Source organism: Capra hircus, chromosome 10, assembly GCF_001704415.2.
Source record: "Capra hircus breed San Clemente chromosome 10, ASM170441v1, whole genome shotgun sequence".
In the NCBI taxonomy this organism is placed as follows: domain Eukaryota; kingdom Metazoa; phylum Chordata; class Mammalia; order Artiodactyla; family Bovidae; genus Capra; species Capra hircus.
The window spans coordinates 42,073,764-42,093,968 of NC_030817.1; the positions used below are offsets into that span (position 1 = coordinate 42,073,764).

The following is a 20,205-nucleotide window of genomic DNA, read 5'->3' on the forward strand; positions in this document are numbered from 1 at the left end:
TCTAAGGTTCCTTATAATATGACATTATTTGTCTGAACTGTGACAAATAGATTCTGTAAGATACCTTGTAGCTAAGACTCTTCTCTACCTCTCTCCAAAAGAAGTTTCTAGGGCATTAAAACAGCTATCTGTTAAGCCAAGAATAACAATAGTAATAAACATTTATTCACTAATCACACTATAACCTGACTGCCAATGCAAGAGATGTAAAAGACATGGGTTCAATCCCTGTGTGGGGAAGATCCCTTGAAGGAGGGCATGGTAATCCACTCCAGTATCCTTGCCTGGAGAATCCCATGGACAGAGGAGACTGGTGGGCTGCAGTCCATAGGGCTGCAAAAAGTCAGAAGCGACTTAGCACTGGCAACAACAGTAATAAACATTCATTAAATAATCACAGCTATAAACCTAACCAGGATGATTATGGAGAAGGAAATGGCAACCCACTCCAGTATTCTTGTCTAGAATACTCCAAGGAGAGAGGGGCCTAGCAGGCTTCAGTCCACGGGGTCACTAAGAGTTGGACACGACTGAGTGAGTCACACACACACACGATGACTATAATCAGGCTCACTGTTTGGTAATATACTTTAAAAAATGGAATTAGTCTATCTTTTCACCATTTTATTTTCCCCTTATAATAATATTTTTCAAACATACAATGCTCTACCTATAATAGGAACTACTAAAGAATACTTTTTGGTAGGAAGTCGCTCTGTCTTAAATCCTTTCTAAAAAAGACTGTTAGAAGTATTAATCAAGTTCAAGCTTGAATGGCTGGATTGTGTAATTATAACACAGTTTAACTCATCAATGGCCTTATTAACTTAATGAATGACATGAAAGTATTTATTATTAGCTGTTATTATTAACACTATTGTATGTAAATCTGTAAAATTAACATTGAATTAACACATTTACCACCACCATCTTCTCTCCATTCAGTGCTACATAAATTACTATGCTTAGAAAATACCTGCTTCTGCCTCAGAAATCAAAAGGATCTTAGACATAACAGATAAAGCATACTGAATTAATTTCATGCTTGTTTTGCCTTCTTTTTTAACACCAACTTAATTCTCTTTTCTATTAGCTCAAGAAGTGATTTCGGGTATTAAAATTTATCAATAGACAATTGATTCATGGGGTTGCAAAGAGTCAGACACCACTGAGCGACTGAACTGAACTGAACTGAAACTGAATGTATCTGTAGTTAGGCTACTATGGCTCTCATTAACTTTTTCACTAAAATGAGGTGATGAACTATCCAACAAACAATACATTTTTTTTTAATAAAAGAGAAGTTTCCCTAAAACAGTAATTGATTCAGACTCTTTAAGTCCAAAGAAACAAAAAAGGCTCAGGCAAATATTAGAAAACAAAAACAACTCTTTTGGCAACAGATAAGCATTAAGTGGCAACCAGCCTTGCTTGATCTTTTTTAATGTATGTTTAAAAATTAATAAATATAGGTTTATAGTGGCTTAAGGAAATTAAGGAAGTAAAAAATAAGTTAATATGGTATCTATGTAAGAGAGATATGAGGCAGAACTATTTAACAGTATGTTGGGGGGATCATTAATTATGCGGTTGCGTAAAATCTCACCTTTTTGGGTTAAGAAATTTAAAAAAAAGAGGTTAAAATTACACATTCAGTTTTATATTGTACACGTGGTGTAAGCCCTCAAAGGCTGAAGAAACACAGCCAAGTTAAATCATTTATATTTAATTAAAATCCCTGCAAAAATGAACTCTGTACTTCAAGGGGCAGTAAGATTCTCACTGCCATTTCTACATTACAGTCTCACTCACAGTGCTAGTAAGTTATGTATTCAAAAAATTATTGCTTAGAAGAGATATAAACGCAAACAAGTAAAAACACAAACTGAAACTAGGTGAAACAGTTAAAAGAAACACTTCCAGAGTTAAGAAATACCTGTAATATACGTAAACATGTAATAAATAAAAATGCACGATATATTACAAGTAACATTCTTGAAGGATTTAATGCACTGCCTAAAACTGACTTGGTCTGCACAAACTAAAATGTAAGGCAGAAATCTTACTACTAGCAAAACTACCTTTAAGAATTATCAGCACTACTGACTTTCAGGTAATAACAAACATTCCCTTCTCCTTTTTGCAAATGCTTTCCTTTAAAAGTGAAAGATTAATTAGAAACGACTATACAAAGAAGATTTACACTAATTCAAAATGACACATTAATTATCTTGAGACTTTCTGGCACGTAAAATATAAGATGAGCCAGACTTCCCTGAGGACCTACTTCATAACTTTACGATAATGCAGCATCACTATAACACACAAGAACCATGCACAAAACTCCCCCAAATAAAAAGCAAAGCCAAGTTGACGCTAATTCGTGGTCCAGATAACCGTTCTTAGTTCCCACACAATGTTTCTGAATATCAACTTGAAATGTTAGTGAATTTTTAAAGACTTGTAAGTCCGTTCATAAATTAAACCTTGAATCTTTAAAAATCACCATTCGGTTGCATAAATTCGTTTTGTTCTACACTGTTGATATTTTAAACTCTGAATATTGGGAAATTTATAAGTCAAGAAAAAAGTCATTGAGTCAATTCTCTTATACCACCCCACCTCTCAAGGCCCAAACAAAAAGTAAAACCTCCTCCCCAACTTTTCTCTTTATACAAGCAGTTAAACTACTTTTCAAAAGCTAGCCTGGCTCTCAATTCTCTATTGCACCTTTACCTTATAACAAAACGGAGCCTGGACAAGACTAATTAAGCTCTGTTTCTAGATTCACAAGTGGCGTCAGGTCTGGGAGGAGGGAGGCCCCCTAGTTTTTGGACCCCTCTCCCAGCACTTCGCACCCTTTCAAGTATGAAGAAAAGGGAACAGGAAGACTGGGCCCGAAAGGGCAGGAGCCGGGGCCTAGACCACTGAACGGTCCCCAAAACGGCTCGCGCGATAGAAAGGAGGCAATGAGAACCTGACGCCGGAGGCCAGGGTGTCCTCGCAAACCAAGGAAGCGCTTGGATCTGGAGCTCAACGCTCCGGACCCCCTTCACCGCCTCCTTTACCCTCCCTTCCCCCATGCTAGAGAAGCAGGGCGCGGGCCCGGTGCGGGAAGGGGGAGGAGGTAAACTCGTCCTGTCACTGCATCGGGAGAGGCTGGAAGGAGCACATGTTCTACGGGGAGAGGCCGCGGCCGCCCCTGCCCCGGCTCCTAAAGCCAGAAACCACCTCCAGCCCCAGAGTTCTGTTCCCTGCGCCTCACCAGGTCGTAGTCCTCCTCATCATCGCACATGAAATCATCCTCCATGTCAGACATCTTGGCTGGGACGGGGGGAGGGGGGAGGAGAAATTGGAGACAACCTCCTCCCACAATCCTCAGCGGCTCAGAGGCGTCACTCCCAGCTTCTCGCCTTCCCGACACTCTTAGAGGAGCTGAATGTTTCCTCCCGGAACAAATGAGCTCGGTTTTGAGAGGATTCGCTACGACGCTAAAAGCGATTGCACCGTGCCCCTCTTCCTGTGAGACTGTTGGTGCCTTAGCAACTAAACCTAGCAACTAGGGAATCTTCAAGTGCTTCGGATTTCAGCTGAAGGGCCTTGGAAACCTTTCTCTCATAACGTGAGGTTTCCAGCCTCCTGGGCAAGGGAACAGTCTCCTCCCTTGCCTGGGACTCTGGAACCATTTCAGCCTGGTGAAAGTAAGAGGCAGTTTGGGACTAGAAGGCTTTCGCGGAGAAAAGTCTGACATGCCTATCCTGTGTGACAGGTAGTATTATTTTTGCCATGAGTACGGATGTGCATTTAACCCACACATTTTGGTGGGTGGTCCTGTGATGTTTGGAAATCTTTCAGCAGCACGGTTTACACGTAATGTTTGTTATATTTGTAGTCGGCAAATCAACTCTGTAGATATCCTAAGTTAAGTATCAATCTATTGAGGTACTTGAAGTTTTATTCAGTTGTTCAAACTTTATTGCCTATGGGACCAAATTAAGGTAGCAGTTAACAACTTTTTTTTTTAAATCATTATTGTTGCACAGCATCATCAGTAGAATTCGAAATATTAATAAAAATTGAAATTGACATGAAGGGAGAAAATACTGCTTTTCAAACAGCATTTTCCGTATAAACTTGAGTTTTGTCCACTTGAATTCACAAATTTTATATAGTTAACAGCACAGACATAATTTCGGATGCTTTTTTGCATCTAGTTATGTAACAGCATAGGACAATGTATGCAATATATTGTTGACAAACATTATTTTATTAGTGGCATAATAAGCCCTTGGTTGAATGCAGTGTAATTTACTTAAGTGAAATGAAGTCGCTCGCTCAGTCATGTCCGACTCTTTTGACCCAATGGACTGTAGCCTACCAGGCTCCATCCATGAGATTTTACATGCAAAAATACTGGAGTGGGTTGCCATTTCCTTCTCAAGAGGACCTAAGCATGCTATTATTGTTATACATTTGGAATAATACAGTAATAACATTATTTTAAACTATTTTGGAGGGAGTATTTTTGTCACTAATTTTTTTTCTTAGGTAAAATTCCAAGAAGAGGAGTTGCAAGCTGGATTTTTGTTGTTGTTGTTGTTCTGGCAGTTACTCAGTAAGTAACTGCTTTGCTTTTTTTTATTTTCCTGGCTGCCCCAGGATACAGAATCTTAATTCTCTGACTGTGCTCCCTGCAGGGGAAGCATGGAGTCTTAACCACTGGATCAGTCAGGGAAGTCCCTGGATCTATTAGTACTCATTTGCTTTTGTTTTTATTTTAATAATTCAAAAAATTTTTACTGGAGTATAGTTGATTTAAAATGTTGTGTTAGTTTCAGGAGTACAGCAAAGTGAACCAGTTGTACATATACATTATATTCATAGTTTTTTTTTTTTTTACTCTTTTTCCATATAGGACATTATAGAATATTTACTCTAGTAGAGTTCCTTGTGCTATACAGCAGGTTCTTATTAGTTTTCCATTTTAAATATCAGTTCAGTTCAATTCAGTTGCTCAGTCATGTCCGACTCTTTGTGACCGCATGAATTGCAGCATGCCAGGCCTCCCTGTCCATCACCGACTCCCAGAGTTCACCCAAACTCATGTCCATCAAGATGGTGATGCCATCCAGCCATCTCATCCTCTGTCATCTCCTTCTCCTCCTGCCCCCAATCCATCCCAGCATCAGAGTCTTTCCAATAGTCAGCTCTTCGCACGAGGTGGCCAAAGTATTGGAGTTTCAGCTTTAGCATCAGTCCTTAAAAAGAACACCCAGGACTGATCTCCTTTAGAATGGACTGGTTGGATCTCCTGCAGTCCAAGGGACTCTCAAGAATCTTCTCCAACACCACAGTTCAAAAGCATCAATTCTTCGGTGCTCAGCTTTCTTCACAGTCCAAATTTAACATCCATACATGACCACTGGAAAAACCATAGCCTTGACTGGACAGACCTTTGTTGGCAAAGTAATGTCTCTGCTTTTGAATGTGCTATCTAGGTTGGTCATAACTTTCCTTCCAAGGAGTAAGCGTCTTTTAATTTCATGGCTGCAGTCACCATCTGCAGTGATTTTGGAGCCCAAAAAATAAAGTCTGACACTGTTTCCACTGTTTCCCCATGTATTTTATATATTAGTTCAATTCAGTTGCTCAGTCATATCCAACTCTTTGCGACCCCATGAATCACAGCACGCCAGGCCTCCCTGTCCATCACCAACTCCTGGAGTTCACTCAGACTCATGTCCATCGAGTCAGTGATGCCATCCAGCCATCTCATCCTCTGTCGTCCCCTTCTCCTCCTGCCCCCAATCCCTCCCAGCATCAGAGTCTTTTCCAATGTGTCAACTCTTCACATCAGGTGGCCAAAGTACTGGAGTTTCAGCTTTAGCATCATTCCTTCCAAACAAATCCCAGGGTTGATCCCCTTCAGAATGGACTGGTTGGATCTCCTTGCAGTCCAAGGGACTCTCAAGAGTCTTCTCCAACACCACAGTTCAAAAGCATCAATTCTTCAGCGCTCAGCCTTCTTCACAGTCCAACTCTCACATCCATACATGACCACTGGAAAAACAATAGCCTTGACTACACGGACCTTAGTCGGCAAAGTAACATCTCTGCTTTTGAATATGCTATTTAGGTTGGTCATAACTTTCCTTCCCATGAGTAAGCGTCTTTTAATTTCATGGCTGCAGTCACCATCTGCAGTGATTTTGGAGCCCAAAAAATAAAGTCTGACACTGTTTCCACTGTTTCCCCATCTATTTCTCATGAAGTGATGGGACCAGATACCATGTTCTTCGTTTTCTGAATGTTGAACTTTAAGCCAACTTTTTCACTCTCCTCTTTCATTTTCATCAAGAGGCTTTTTAGCTCCTCTTCACTTTCTGCCATAAGGGTGGTATCATCTGCATATCTGAGGTGATTGATATTTCTCCTGGCAATCTTGATTGCAGCTTGTGTTTCTTCCAGTCCAGCATTTCTCATGATGTACTCTGTATATAAGTTAAATAAGCAGGGTGACAATATACAGCCTTGATGTACTCCTTTTCCTATCTGAAACCAGTCTGTTCCATGTCCAGTTCTAACTGTTGCTTCCTGACCTGCATACAGATTTCTTAAGAGGCAGGTCAGGTGGTCTGGTATTCCCATCTCTTTCAGAATTTTCCACAGTTTATTGTGATCCATACAGTCAAAGGCTTTGGCATAGTCAATAAAGCAGAAATAGATGTTTTTCTGGAACTCTCTTGCTTTTTTGATGATCCAGAGGATGTTGGCAATTTGATCTCTGGTTCCTCTGCCTTTTCTAAAACCAGCTTGAACATCAGGAAGTTCACAGTTCACGTATTGCTGAAGCCTGGCTTGGAGAATTTTGAGCATTACTTTACTAGCATGTGAGATGAGTGCAATTGTGCGGTAGTTTGAGCATTCTTTGGCATTGCCTTTCTTTGGGATTGGAATGAAAACTGACCTTTTCCAGTCCTGTGGCCACTGCTGAGTTTTCCCAATTTGCTGGCATATTGAGTGCAGCACTTTCACAGCATCATCTTTCAGGATTTGAAACAGCTCAACTGGAATTCCATCACCTCCACTAGCTTTGTTCGTAGTGACGCTTTCTAAGGTCCACTTGACTACACATTCCAGGGTGTCTGGCTCTCGGTGAGTGATCACACCATCGTGATTATCTGGGTCATGAAGATCTTTTTTGTACAGTTGTTCTGTGTATTCTTGCCACCTCTTCTTAATATATTCTGCTTCTGTTAGGTATATACCATTTCTGTCCTTTATTATGCCTATTGTTGCATGAAATGTTCCCTTGGTATCTCTAATTTTCTTGAAGAGATCTCTCGTCTTTCCCATTCTGTTGTTTTCCTCTATTTCTTTGCATTGATCAATGAAGAAGGCTTTCTTATCTCTTCTTGCTATTCTCTGGAACTCTGCATTCAGATGCTTATATCTTTGCTTTTCTCCTTTGCTTTTTGCCTCTCTTCTTTTCACAGCCATTTGTAAGGCGTCCTCAGAGAGCCATTTTGCTTTTTTGCATTTCTTTTCCATGGGGATGGTCTTGATCCCTGTCTCCTGTACAATGTCACGAACCTCATTCCATAGTTCATCAGGCACTCTATCTATCAGATCTAGGCCCTTAAATCTATTTCTCACTTCTAGTGTATAATCATAAGGGATTTGATTTAGGTCATACTTGAATGGTCTAGCGGTTTTCCCTACTTTCTTCAATTTGAGTCTGAATTTGGTAATAAGGAGTTCATGATCTGAGCCACAGTCAGCTCCTGGTCTTGTTTTTGATGACTGTATATAGCTCCTCCATCTTTGGCTGCAAAGAATATAATCAGTCTGATTTCGGTGTTGACCATCTGGTGATGTCCATGTGTAGAGTCTTCTCTTGTGTTGTTGGAAGAGGGTGTTTGCTATGACCAGTGCATTCTCTTGGCAAAACTCTATTAGTCTTTGTCCTGCTTCTTTCCGCATTCCAAGGCCAAATTTGCCTGTTACTCCAGGTGTTTCTTGACTTCCTACTTTTGCATTCCAGTCCCCTATAATGAAAAGGACATCTTTTTTGGGTGTTAGTTCTAAAAGGTCTTGTAGGTCTTCATAAAACCGTGCAACTTCAGCTTCTTCAGCATTACTGGTCAGGGCATAGACTTGGATTACAGTGATATTGAATGGTTTGCCTTTGAGACGAACAGAGATCATTCTGTCGTTTTTGCATCCAAGTACTGCCTTTCGGACTCTTTTGTTGACCATGATGGCTACTCCATTTCTTCTGAGGGATTCCTGCCTGCAGTAGTAGATATAATGGTCATCTGAGTTAAATTCACCCATTCCAGTCCATTTTAATTCTCTGATTCCTAGAATGTCGATGTTTACTCTTGCCATCTCTTGTTTGACCACTTCCAATTTGCCTTGATTCATGGACCCTACATTCCAGGTTCCTATGCAATATTGCTCTTTACAGCATCGACCTTGCTTTTATCACCAGTCACATCCACGTCTGGGTATTGTTTTTGCTTTGGCTCCATCCCTTCATTCTTTCTGGAGTTATTTCTCCACTGATCTCCAGTAGCATATTGGGTACCTACTGACCTGGGGAGTTCCTCTTTCAGTATCCTATCATTTTGCCTTTTCATACTGTTCATGGGGTTCTCAAGGCAAGAATACTAAAGTGGTTTGCCATTCCCATATAGTGGTATGTATATGTCAGTCCCAACCTCCCAATTTAGTCATTATTTATATTGCCATCTTTTTGGTCATAGTTCTTAAAAGTCATATTTATAGCAATAATACTGTCTACCTATAGAAAAAATTTTTCCTTTCCTTCTTTTCCTCCCCATATTTTATAACGAGGAATTTCCAACATACTGAAAAATTTAAAGAATTAGTCCAGTGAACATGTATATACCCCTATCAGCTTTATTTGTATGTGTGTAAGTATTCCTAGAATCAGTTGAAAGTATAATAAGATGCACATATCATTACATATCACTCAAATGCAGCTGTGTATTTCCTAAAAATAAGGACATTCTCTTATCACAACATCATTGTTACACAAGGAAAATTAATTATTCCCTCATGTCATCTGATCCCCAGTGCATGTTCAAAATTTCCCTATTAAACATAGACTTTTAGAATTGAAAGAGCTTTTACTTGTATCACGTCAGTCTCTAAGGCTTCCCAAGCATGGAAATTAATTATAATTTTTCAGATCCCACACCAGAGATTCTGATTCAGTAGGTCTGGAGTAGAACCCAAGCATCATTCTTGTAACCTTAAAATAAAACAATCTCCCTGTAAGTTGTAACTATATATCCTGTTTCATCTAGGATAGCCTAGTCCTATTATCCCAGAATAATAATTACCAGCATCCATCACTCTCAAAAGTCTGTACAATAAATCACATGATTACTCTATCTGTAACCCATACTACTTCAGAAGAGAAAATAGAATCCCAAGGTGATTGAGAACTTTTTTTGCTCAGAGTAATCAGCTACATAGTTTTGCATTTTTAAGTCAGTATAGTAATTCTGAAATGATCTATTAATCATGTGCATGTGATCATATGTAATAAAACTGCATGTTTATTTACATTGAATTTATTTGTATATTTTGGTGCCTTTTAATGTAATTCCTTACTTCTGCAATGTGGAAAAATTATTCAAGAAATTAGTGACTAGGAGCACTAGGAAAAGTACAGCCACATTTTGAGTGTAATATTCTTGGCCTCCAAATTTCACACTGTTAGTCTGGAAATTTTCTGAGAGTAGTTGAAAAGGTTTTCACAGTGTTTAGCTCACTGCTTGGGTACACAAATGCAAATGAATATTTGTTGTAGAAATAAACATGTCAATTTTTCTATGCAGGCAATTCCCTTATATATATATGTCTACACATAAAAATCTTTTTCTGTCCTCAAAACTTCATGTAAATATCATTTCATTCACATATCCTATCCTAAATACTTCGTACAGTTAAGCTATTCTCTTTTTCTTGACATAAATTTTATTCAGCGGTAAAGTAAAAAGTGGAAGTCACTCAGTCATGTCAACCTGTTTACGACCCCATGGACTGCAGCCTGCCATGCTCCTCTGACTATGGAATTATTCAGGCAAAAATACTGGAGTGGGTTGCCATTCCATTCTCCAATGCAACTTTCCAACCCAGGGATCAAACCCGAGTTTCCTGCATTGCAGGAAGATTCTTTACCATTTGAGCCACCAGGAAAGCCCCAAAGACGGATGGGTCATGAGAGAGTTTGGACAGAATGTGGTCCACTGGAGAAGGGAATGGCAAACGACTTCAGTATTCTTGCCTTAAGAACCCCATGAACAGTATGAAAAGGCAAAATGACAGGATACTGAAAGAGGAACTCCCCAGGTCAGTAGGTGCCCAATATGCTACTGGAGATCAGTGCAGAAATAACTCCAGAAAGAAAGAAGAGACGGAGCGAAAGCAAAAACAGCACCCAGTTGTGGATGTGACTGGTGATTGAGGTAAAATCTGATGCTGTAAAGAGCAATATTGCATAGGAAACTGGAATGTTAGGTCCATGAATCAGGCAAATTGGAAGTCGAAAAAGGAAAAGGCATGAGTGAACATCGACATTTTAGGAATCAGCAAACTAAAATGGAGTGGAATGGGTAAATTTAATTCAGATGAACATTATATATACTACTGTGGGCAGGAATCCCTCAGAAGAAATGAAGCATCCATCATAGTCAACAAAAGCATCCAAAATTCAGTACTTGGATACAATCTCAAAAATGACAGAATAACCTGTTTGTTTCAAAGGCAAACCATTCAATATCATGGTAATCCAAGTCTATGCCCCGACCAGTAATGCTGAAGAAGCTGAAGTTGAATGGTTTTATGAAGACCTACCACACCTTCTAGAACTAACACCCAAAAAAGATGTCCTTTTCATTATAGGGGACTGGAATGCAAAAGTAGGAAGTCAAGAAACACCTGGAGTAACAGGCAAATTTGGCCTTGGAGTACAGAATGAAGCAGGACAAAGGCTAATAGAGTTTTGCCAAGAGAATGCACTGGTCATAGCAAACACCCTCTTCCAACAACACAAGAGAAGACCCTACACATGGACATCACCAGATGGTCGACATCAAAATAGGCTTGATTATATTCTTTGCAGCCAAAGATGGAGAAGCTGTATACAGTCATCAAAAACAAGACCAGGAGCTGACTGTGGCTCAGTTCATGAATTCCTATTGCCAAGTTCAGACTTAAATTGAGAGAGTAGGGAAAACCACTATACCAGTCAGGAATAACCTAAATCAAATCCCTTATAATTATACACTGGAAGTGAGAAATAGATTTAAGGGATTAGATCTGATAGAGTGCCTGATGAACTATGGAATGAGGTTCGTGACATTGTACAGGAGACAGGGATCAAGACCATCCCCATGGAAAAGAAATGCAAAAAAGCAAAATGGCTGTCTGAGGAGGCCTTACAAATGGCTGTGAAAAGAAGAGAAGCGAAAAGCAAAGGAGAAAAGGAAAGATATACCCATTTGAATGCAGAGTTCCAAAGAATAGGAAGAAGAGATAAGAGAGCCTTCCTCAGTGATCAGTGCAAAGAAATAGAGGAAAAGAATAGAATGGGAAAGACGAGAGATCTCTTCAAGAAAATTAGAGATACCAAGGGAACATTTCATTCAAAGATGGGTACAATAAAGGACAGAAATGGTATGGACTTAACAGAAGCAGAAGATATTAAGAAAAGGTGGCAAGAATATACAGAAGAACTGTACAAAAAAGATCTTCATGACCCAGATAATCACGATGGTGTGATCACTCACCGAGAGCCAGATATCCTGGAATGTGAAGTCAAGTGGACCTTAGAAAGCGTCACTACGAACAAAGCTAGTGGAGGTGATGGAATTCCAGTTGAGCTGTTTCAAATCCTGAAAGATGATGCTGTGAAAGTGCTGCACTCAATATGCCAGCAAATTGGGAAAACTCAGCAGTGGCCATAGGACTGGAAAAGGTCAGTTTTCATTCCAATCCCAAAGAAAGGCAATGCCAAAGAATGCTCAAACTATCGCACAATTGCACTCATCTCCCACGCTAGTAAAGTAATGCTCAAAATTTTCCAAGCTAGGCTTCAGCAATACGTGAACTGTGAACTTCCTGATGTTCAAGCTGGTTTTAGAAAAGACAGAGGAACCAGAGATCAAATTGCCAACATCTGTTGGATCATTGAAAAGGCAAGAAAGTTCTAGAAAAACATCTATTTCTGCTTTATTGACTATGCCAAATCCTTTGACTGTGTGGATCACCACAAACAGTGGAAAATTCTGAGAGATGGGATGATACCTGACCTGCCTCTTGAGAAATCTGTATGCAGGTCAGGAAGCAACAGTTAGAACTGGACATGGAACAACAATAGGAAAAGGAGTATGCGAAGACTGTGTAATGTCACCCTGCTTATTTAACTTATATACATAGTATATCATGAGAAACGCTGGGCTGAATGAAGCACAAGCTGGAATCAAAATTGCTGGGAGAAATATCAATAACCTCAGATATGCAGATGACATCACCCTTATGGCAGAAAATGAAGAAGAACTAAAAAGCCTCTTGATGAAAGCAAAAGAGGAGAGTGAAAAAGTTGGCTTAAAGCTCAGCATTTGGAAAGCTAACATCATGGTGTCTAGTCCCATCACTTCATGGCAAATAGATGGGGAAACAGTGGAAAGAGTGTTAGACTTTATTTTTTTGGGCTCCAAAATCACTGCAGATGGTGATTGCAGCCATGAAATGAAAAGATGCTTACTCCTTTGAAGAAAAGATAGACAGCAACTAGACCAACCTAGACAGCTATATTAAAAAACAGAGACATTACTTTGTCAACAAAGGTATGTCTTTTTAAGGCTATGATTTTTCCAGTAGTTATGTATGAGTGTGAGAGCTGGACTATGAAGAAAGCTGAGTGCTGAAGAATTAATCCTTTTGAACTGTGGTGTTGGAAAAGACTCTTGAGGGCCCCTTGGACTGCAAGGAGTTCTCACCAGTCCATCCTAAAGGAAATCAATCCTGAATATTCACTGGAAGGACTGATGTTGAAGCTGAAACTCCAATACTTTGGCCACCTGATGCGAAGAACTGAGTCATTGGAAAAGACCCTGATGCTGAGAAAGATTGGCAAGAGGAGAAGGGGATGACAGGGAACGAGATGCTTGGATGGCATCCCTGACTCAATGGACATAAGTTCGAGTAAACTCAGGGAATTGGTGATGGACAGGGAGGCCTAGTATGCTGCAGTCCATGGGGTCACAAAGAGTCAGACACGACTGAGTGACTGAACTGAACTAAAACTATCCAGAATTAAATGCGCAGTTTGATGATTTTGACATGCACATATACCTATGAAATCATCATTACAACCAAGGTAATGAAGATACTATTTAACACTGCAGAAGTTTCCTTATTGCCCCTTGATTTATCGGTGGTCTCCTCCTCCCTTCCCATGCAACCGCTGATCTACTTTTTGTCAGTATAGATTACATTTTCTGGAATTTTGTTTAAATGAATCATATAATATGTATTCTCTTTTGCCTGACTTATTTCACTCATTATAATTATTTTGAGATTCATCCATGTTGTTGCATATATCAACTGGTTGTTTCTTTCTGTTGAGGTTTCCCTTGAATGGATATATCACTTGTTGATTTTTTTTTGCTATGCTGTGTGGCATGCTAGATCTTAGATCTCTGACCAGGGATTGAACCTTTGACCCCTGCAGTGGAAACACAGAGTCTTAACCACTGGGCCACCAGGAAATCAGTCCCTATTGATGGATATTTGAGGATTTTCTTTTCTCAGTTTTTGGCTTATGTAAATAATTAGGGCTATTTGTGTACAGAACATTTGTGTACAAGTTTTTGTGTGGACATATGTTTCACTTCTCTTGAGTAACATTGTAGACAGACTCTTAATGTACATGTGCTTGTGTAGTCCCTTCCACCTTGAATGTAGATGGGAACTGTGACTTCCTTTGTCTCCCTGCCCCCAGGTTTATTGAGCTATAATTGACAAATAAATGTGGCTTGTTTCTAGCTATTAAGATAGAGCAAAGGTAATGTACATGATTATGTGTATATGATTATATTACACTAGATTATAAACTCATCTTGTTGAGGAGAGACTGTCTCCCTTGCTGACTTTGAGAAAGCATTGACCATGTTGTAAAAGACCATGTGGCAAGAAGCTGAGGATGGTTACCTGGCCGATGGTCAGCAAGACACTGACTTTTAGTCTGATGATGCACATGGAATTAAAGCTGCTAGCGGGACTTCCCTGGTGGTACAATGGATAAGAATCCACCTGCCAGTTCAGGGGACACAGGTTCAATCCCTAATCCAGGAGGATCCCATATGCCATGGAGCAACTAGGCTGGTGTTTCACAGCAAGACAAGCCATCACCACGAGAGGCAGGCACACCACAAATAGAGAAAGCCTGCACAAAGCAACAAACAATCAGGACAGCCAAAAATAAAATAATGAATAAATAATTTTTAAAAAAGCATCTAGCAACCATGTGATCTTGGAAATCAAAACTTCCCCTGTTGGGCCTTAGATAAGACTTTGTGAGACCCTAAAGCAGATGACCCAGCTATATTCTTCCCTGACTTCTGAACCACAGAAACTGTGGATAAGCAGTCTGTATTATTTTGTACTGCTAAGTTTGTGGTAATGTTGTTGTGAAGCCATAGATATGAATGCAGGTAAATACCTAGTGGTGGGATGATTGGATTGCAAATATGTCTATGTTTAACTTTTTAAGAAACTCTCAAATTGTTTTCCCAACTGTTTTTGCCATTTTGATTATCCGCCAGCATTGTGTAAGATTTCTACTTGTACCGCATCCTTGTCAACACATAGTCTGGTCAATTGTCTTAATTTTAGCCACTCTGGCAGGAATATAATTGTGGTTTTGATTTGCATTCCCTAGTGACTAATGTTGAATATCTTTTCATGTGCTTATTTGCCATCAATTTTTCTTTGGTGAAGTATTGATATCTCCTCAGTCCTTTTGCCCATTTAAAAAATGTTTCTTTTGTATTTTATTTTTTTATTGGAATATAGTTGATTTACAATGTCATGTTAGTTTCTGGTGTACAGCAAAGTGAATCAGTTATACATATACATGTGTTCACTTTTTTAGATTCTTTTCCCATATAGGCCATTACACAGTATTGAGTAGTTTCCTGTGCTAAGTCCTTATTTGTTATTTATTTTATATATAATAGTGTGTATATGTTAGTCCCAATCTCTCAGTTTATTCCCCCAATGCATTCCCTGGTAACCATAAGTTTGTTTTCTCCATCTGTGACTCTACTTCTGTTTGGTAAATAAGTTCACTTGTACCTGTTTCAAAAAAAAAATTCCACATATAAGCCATATAATTGTCTTTCTGTGTCTTACTTCACTCAGTGTGACAATCCCTAGGTCCATTCAAGTTGCTGCAAGTGGCATTATTATTTTTTTTTACAGCTGAATAATATTCCATTGTATATATGTACCACATATTTTTTATCCAACCCCCTTTTGATGTACAAAATTAGATTGCTTTAGTAATGTGCTGCCAAAGTGAGCATCCTTTTGCCCATTTTTAAATTGGATTGTCTTACTACTATTGAGTTGTAAGTGTTCTTTATGCTTTTTGTTGTATTTAAGGATTATTTGCCACATTCAGGTGTACTAAGATTTATGTTTTCTTCTGGAAGTTTTATGTAGTTTAAACTTGTACATTCAGATCTATGACCTAGTTCAAGTTTAATTTTTATATTTACTGTGAAGGAAATGTAGAGGTTTATTTTTTTCTGCATATGGTTATCAAATTGTTCCAGCATTATTTGTCCAAATAAATAATCCTTTATTGAATTGTCTTGGCAGTTTTATTGAAGGCAATAGACCATTTGATTCCCAACAGAATTTGACCCTTAAAAATATGTTTTTGATAATTTAATGTTATCCTATATTATGATTATTTTGTATTTATTCTTTATTAAACTGAAAGCTCCTTGAGGACTTAAATATCTTATTTCTGAATCCCCTGACACTCAACATTCTCAGTGAAAATGTGATGTGTTTAAGTATATTCTAGCATTCATGATTCCTTACTGCTAGATTGAGACATGTGGTTACCCCAAACAGGCTCATGATTTGGAGTGCTTTCAGACTAATTGTCTAAAGATTTTTTTTTTTTTTTACTACATTTACTTAAGCTGAACACTGTATGTTAAAAGGGCAGAAAAGCAGAGGACTCTTTGTATTAGTCAAATCTGGACAGGAAACTCATGGTTTACTGTAGAGAAAGTGGGGCGGTAACTGAAAAGAGTTTACTGAAAGAACTATTTACAGAGAGGGGATAAGGCTGAGGGAACTTTCCCCACAAGGATGGTGAAACACACAGGGACTAGCAACAGGCTGGAAATCCCATTTTTTGAAGGCTTAAAGGGGCAGAGGGAAGAAATAGTTTTACCAGAGCCCAGCAGGAGTGGGAGTCCTGGAAGATGGACCCTCCAACAGCAGCTGTGGTTATAGGAAACACAGCTACTGCCATAATTATGGTGAAGGTGAGGTGGAGCAAGTGAATTTATGTGCGTTTGTAGTGGAGAGGGGGAGTGGTAGATATCTCAATTTTTCTCTTTACTATCCTCTGATATCCTGCTAGTGACCAATCCCAACCAGAAGCCAGAGGTAAAGGAACCCAGGTACCATCCCTAGAGATCAGCTTCCAGGAGGGTAGAGAAGGGTAAAAAATGGATCCAGAAATCAATTGGGGGAGTAAACAGTATAACATTATGTCATGCAGTTCAGCTGTAGTGTAAACTATATACTTTTTCTCAGGGAAGGAACTCTCTCTCCTTCAAAGGCAAATTGCTGACTGATTATTGTTGGAGCATATCTCTTGATTTTACCAACCGACCTAAGTGGCTTTTCAAAATGTTATTTCTACTGACATTTAATACCCACTGTTTCTTGAGGGGACCTCTGATAAGTACACTTTCCATGATCTCATTACATTTCCACCTTATAGGCATGATAGGAGGGGCTTCCCAGGTGGCTCAGTGGTAAAGAATCTGCCTACCAATGCAGGAGATGCAGGTTTGATCCCTGGGGCAGGAAGATCCCCTGCAGGAGGATAATGGCAACCCACTCCAATAACCTTGCCTGGAAAATCCCATGAACAGAAGAACCTTGCAGGCTACAGTCCATGGCGTCGAAGAGAGAACGAATGACTAAGCACGCACACAGGCATGATTAGAGCTTTCTTTTTTTTTTTACATTGACTTTTGAAAAATCTCTTGCAATGTTATTTGCCATTTTCGTATCTCTAATGCCCATTCATGTTTATTCTCACCCTAAATGGTGACCGTACCGCCCTAGCTTTGTGCCATGCTGCTAAGTCACTTCAGTCGTGTCTGACTCTGTGTGACCCCATAGACAGCAGCCCACCAGGCTCCCCCGTCCCTGGGATTCTCCAGGCAAGAACACTGGAGTGGGTTGCCATTTCCTTCTCCAATGCATGAAAGTGAAAAGTGAAAGTGAAGTCGCTCAGTCGTGCCTGACTCTTAGCGACCCCGTGGACTGCAGCCCACCAGGCTCCTCCATCCATGGGATTCTCCAGGCAAGAGTACTGGTGTGGGGTGCCATTAGTGCCATGAACACACTTTTTTTTTTTTTTTTTTGCCATGCCACATGCAGAATCTTTGTTCCCCGACCAGAGATGGAACCCATACAACCTGCAGTCAAAACATGGAGTCTTAAACCACTGCACTGCCAGGGAAGTCCATGAATGTGCTTTTCAGCAAGAGGTATGTGTGGAGTCCAAGTAGGGAGCTGACACAATTATACTATCATTCAAAGATTGTTTTTGTTTCTTTTCTTTACTGAAATCAGCAAGTTCTTTCAGTATGTTTTGCATTAATCCTTCTGTGATTCCCCTGTTAGCTAAAGCAGCACAATCTTCAACTGACAATTGACAGGTAATTTGTGCATGGAATGCTGTAGCTGTATTCCCTTTGCTATTCCCCATACAACCTCCTTTTAATTTGGGGGACTATCAAACTTCTACTTTTTTAACAATTGACTTCAGATTTCCGAGATTCCTGTTTATTCCTTTTGACTTCTTTTAAACCAGAGCTTTCCCCTATTTCCTTCAGATTTTTCTTACGTCTCAGAATCTGTACCTATCTTGTCTCTACCCTCAGTCTTTCATCTCTATCCTTATTCCTATGTTAGTTTATAATTTAGACTTTAAACCTTATTGTAAGTGTGGCCATGTGTAAAAGGGCTTCCCAGGTAACTCAGCAGTAAAGATTCTGCCTGCAGTGCAGGAGCTGCAGGAGCTGCAGGTTCTATCCCTGGGTCGGGAAGATCCCCTGGAGGAGGAAATGGTTGCAACCCACTCCAGTGTTCTTGCCTGAAAAATCCCAAGAACAGAGGAGCCTGACAAGCTACAGTCCATGGGGTCCCAAACAGTCAGACATGACTGAAGCAACTTGAGCACACCACATGCAAAAAATAAAGAACTGAGAGGTTCAAGATTTGTGAAAATAAAAATTCTGTAAAATTTAGACATTAAACGTTTATCAGATAGGTCTAATAAGGACCAAAAGAATATCTTAAAATTGAAAAAAAGAACAATATTTTTTCACTTCATAAGGTTGTTGGGAAGATTTAAAGAGAATAATAATAAGTGGAGTGCTTACTTACATATCAGGAAGCCTGGCATAAGGAAGATAGTATAAGACAGTAATGTTAATTTTGGTTTTGGTTTCTATTTGGAGTTCTTTAGTAGTTTGAAAATGTTATTTTAAGAGCAATGTTTTATTAAAATTACAAGGTATACACTTTAATTTGGGGACAAAAATGACTAATTGTCTCAATAATTTTTTTAAGCATATTTCAGTAAGGTCTCAGGGTCTCACCAGAGGTCACACATTCAGAATAGGCTGGGGTAGGAGTCTGGGACCTGGGTTTTGATTCCAGCCTTTACTCTTTCACTTTGGGGACATCATTTCAAAAAAGGGAGTTTTACTAGTTGCTCTAAAAGGTGCTTTCTAGTCTGTATCAGTTTTGCTGAGACTGCAATAGAAATGTATTCAAGATTTGCCTAATAATTTGCCATCATGTTTCATTTATCAAAGTTAATATTTGACCATCAAATACACATTTAATAGAAAATATTCTTTTATGAACCAGAGCGTCCATAGTCAATATTTTCTTTCTCTTTCTCTTTGCCACACTGTGCAACTTGCAGGATCTTAGTTCCCTACTGCTGCTGCTGCTGCTGCTGCTAAGTCGCTTCAGTTGTGTCCGACTCTGTGCGACCCCATAGACAGCTCCCTAATCAGAGACTGAATCCTAAACCCAGGCCCCAGTAATGAAAGCGCTGAGGACTGCCAAGGATTTCCTTTATGGTGCTTTCACTGCTGGGGACAGGTTTGGCATTCAATCCCTGGTCCAGGAACTAAGATCCTGCAAGTTGTGAGAACAAACAAAGCATATAAAATGAGCTTGTCTGGGGCAATTTTTAAAACATAGTATTTTCAGAACTTCAAAATTTACTTATTTTTCACTGACCATAGAAAGTGTGTTAGAAATATATCTGACATACTTTCCTTTTCCATATTTACTGATGTTCCTAAGAATTTTACATTTTTTTTCTCACTTAGGGTCTTTCCACATTCAAACCTATTTACAGAGATGACAGTAAGTGAGCCTTACTCAAGAGTAAACCATAATAACCATCCTACTAGGATTTATTGGGGATCAAAAAAAGAGATATAACTGCTTCATTTCCAAGTGATAAGGAGGGACTGAAATAATAGTGAGAGAGTAGCTCTGAGACCTGGAGAAGGCAATGGCCACCCACTCCAGTACTCTTGCCTGGAAAATTCCATGGACGGAGGAGCCTGGTGGGCTGCAGTCCATGGGGTCGCAAAGAGTAGGACATGACTGAGTGACTTCACTTTCACTTTTCACTTTCATGCATTGGAGAAGGAAATGGCAACCCATTCCAGTGTTCTTGCCTGGAGAATCCCAGGGATGGCAGAGCCTGGTGGGCTGCCGTCTATGGGGTTGCACAGAGTTGGACACAACTGAAGTGACTTAGCAGCAGTAGCAGCAGCAGATCTGAGACCAGACCAATGTTGTTTCTATGATGTT

The 20,205-nt window shown here is 39.6% G+C and overlaps 2 protein-coding genes across 3 annotated transcripts in view; one reads left to right on the forward strand and one right to left on the reverse strand.

The window, feature by feature from the left end:
- The window catches only part of COPS2 (COP9 signalosome subunit 2), a 29,610-nt gene extending 26,215 nt beyond the window's left edge, over positions 1-3,395 (reverse strand). For both annotated transcript variants that reach the window (XM_005685799.3, XM_005685800.3), the window contains exon 1: positions 3,266-3,395. In XM_005685799.3, the coding sequence (XP_005685856.3) occupies positions 3,266-3,319 (54 nt within the window). In that variant the 5' untranslated portion in view covers positions 3,320-3,395. The remainder of the gene's footprint in view (positions 1-3,265) is intronic.
- GALK2 (galactokinase 2) overlaps positions 3,512-20,205 on the forward strand; it is a 154,690-nt gene continuing 137,996 nt past the window's right edge. The window contains exon 1 of the mRNA XM_005685796.3: positions 3,512-3,769. Coding sequence (XP_005685853.2) covers positions 3,750-3,769 — 20 coding nt within the window. The 5' untranslated portion in view covers positions 3,512-3,749. The remainder of the gene's footprint in view (positions 3,770-20,205) is intronic.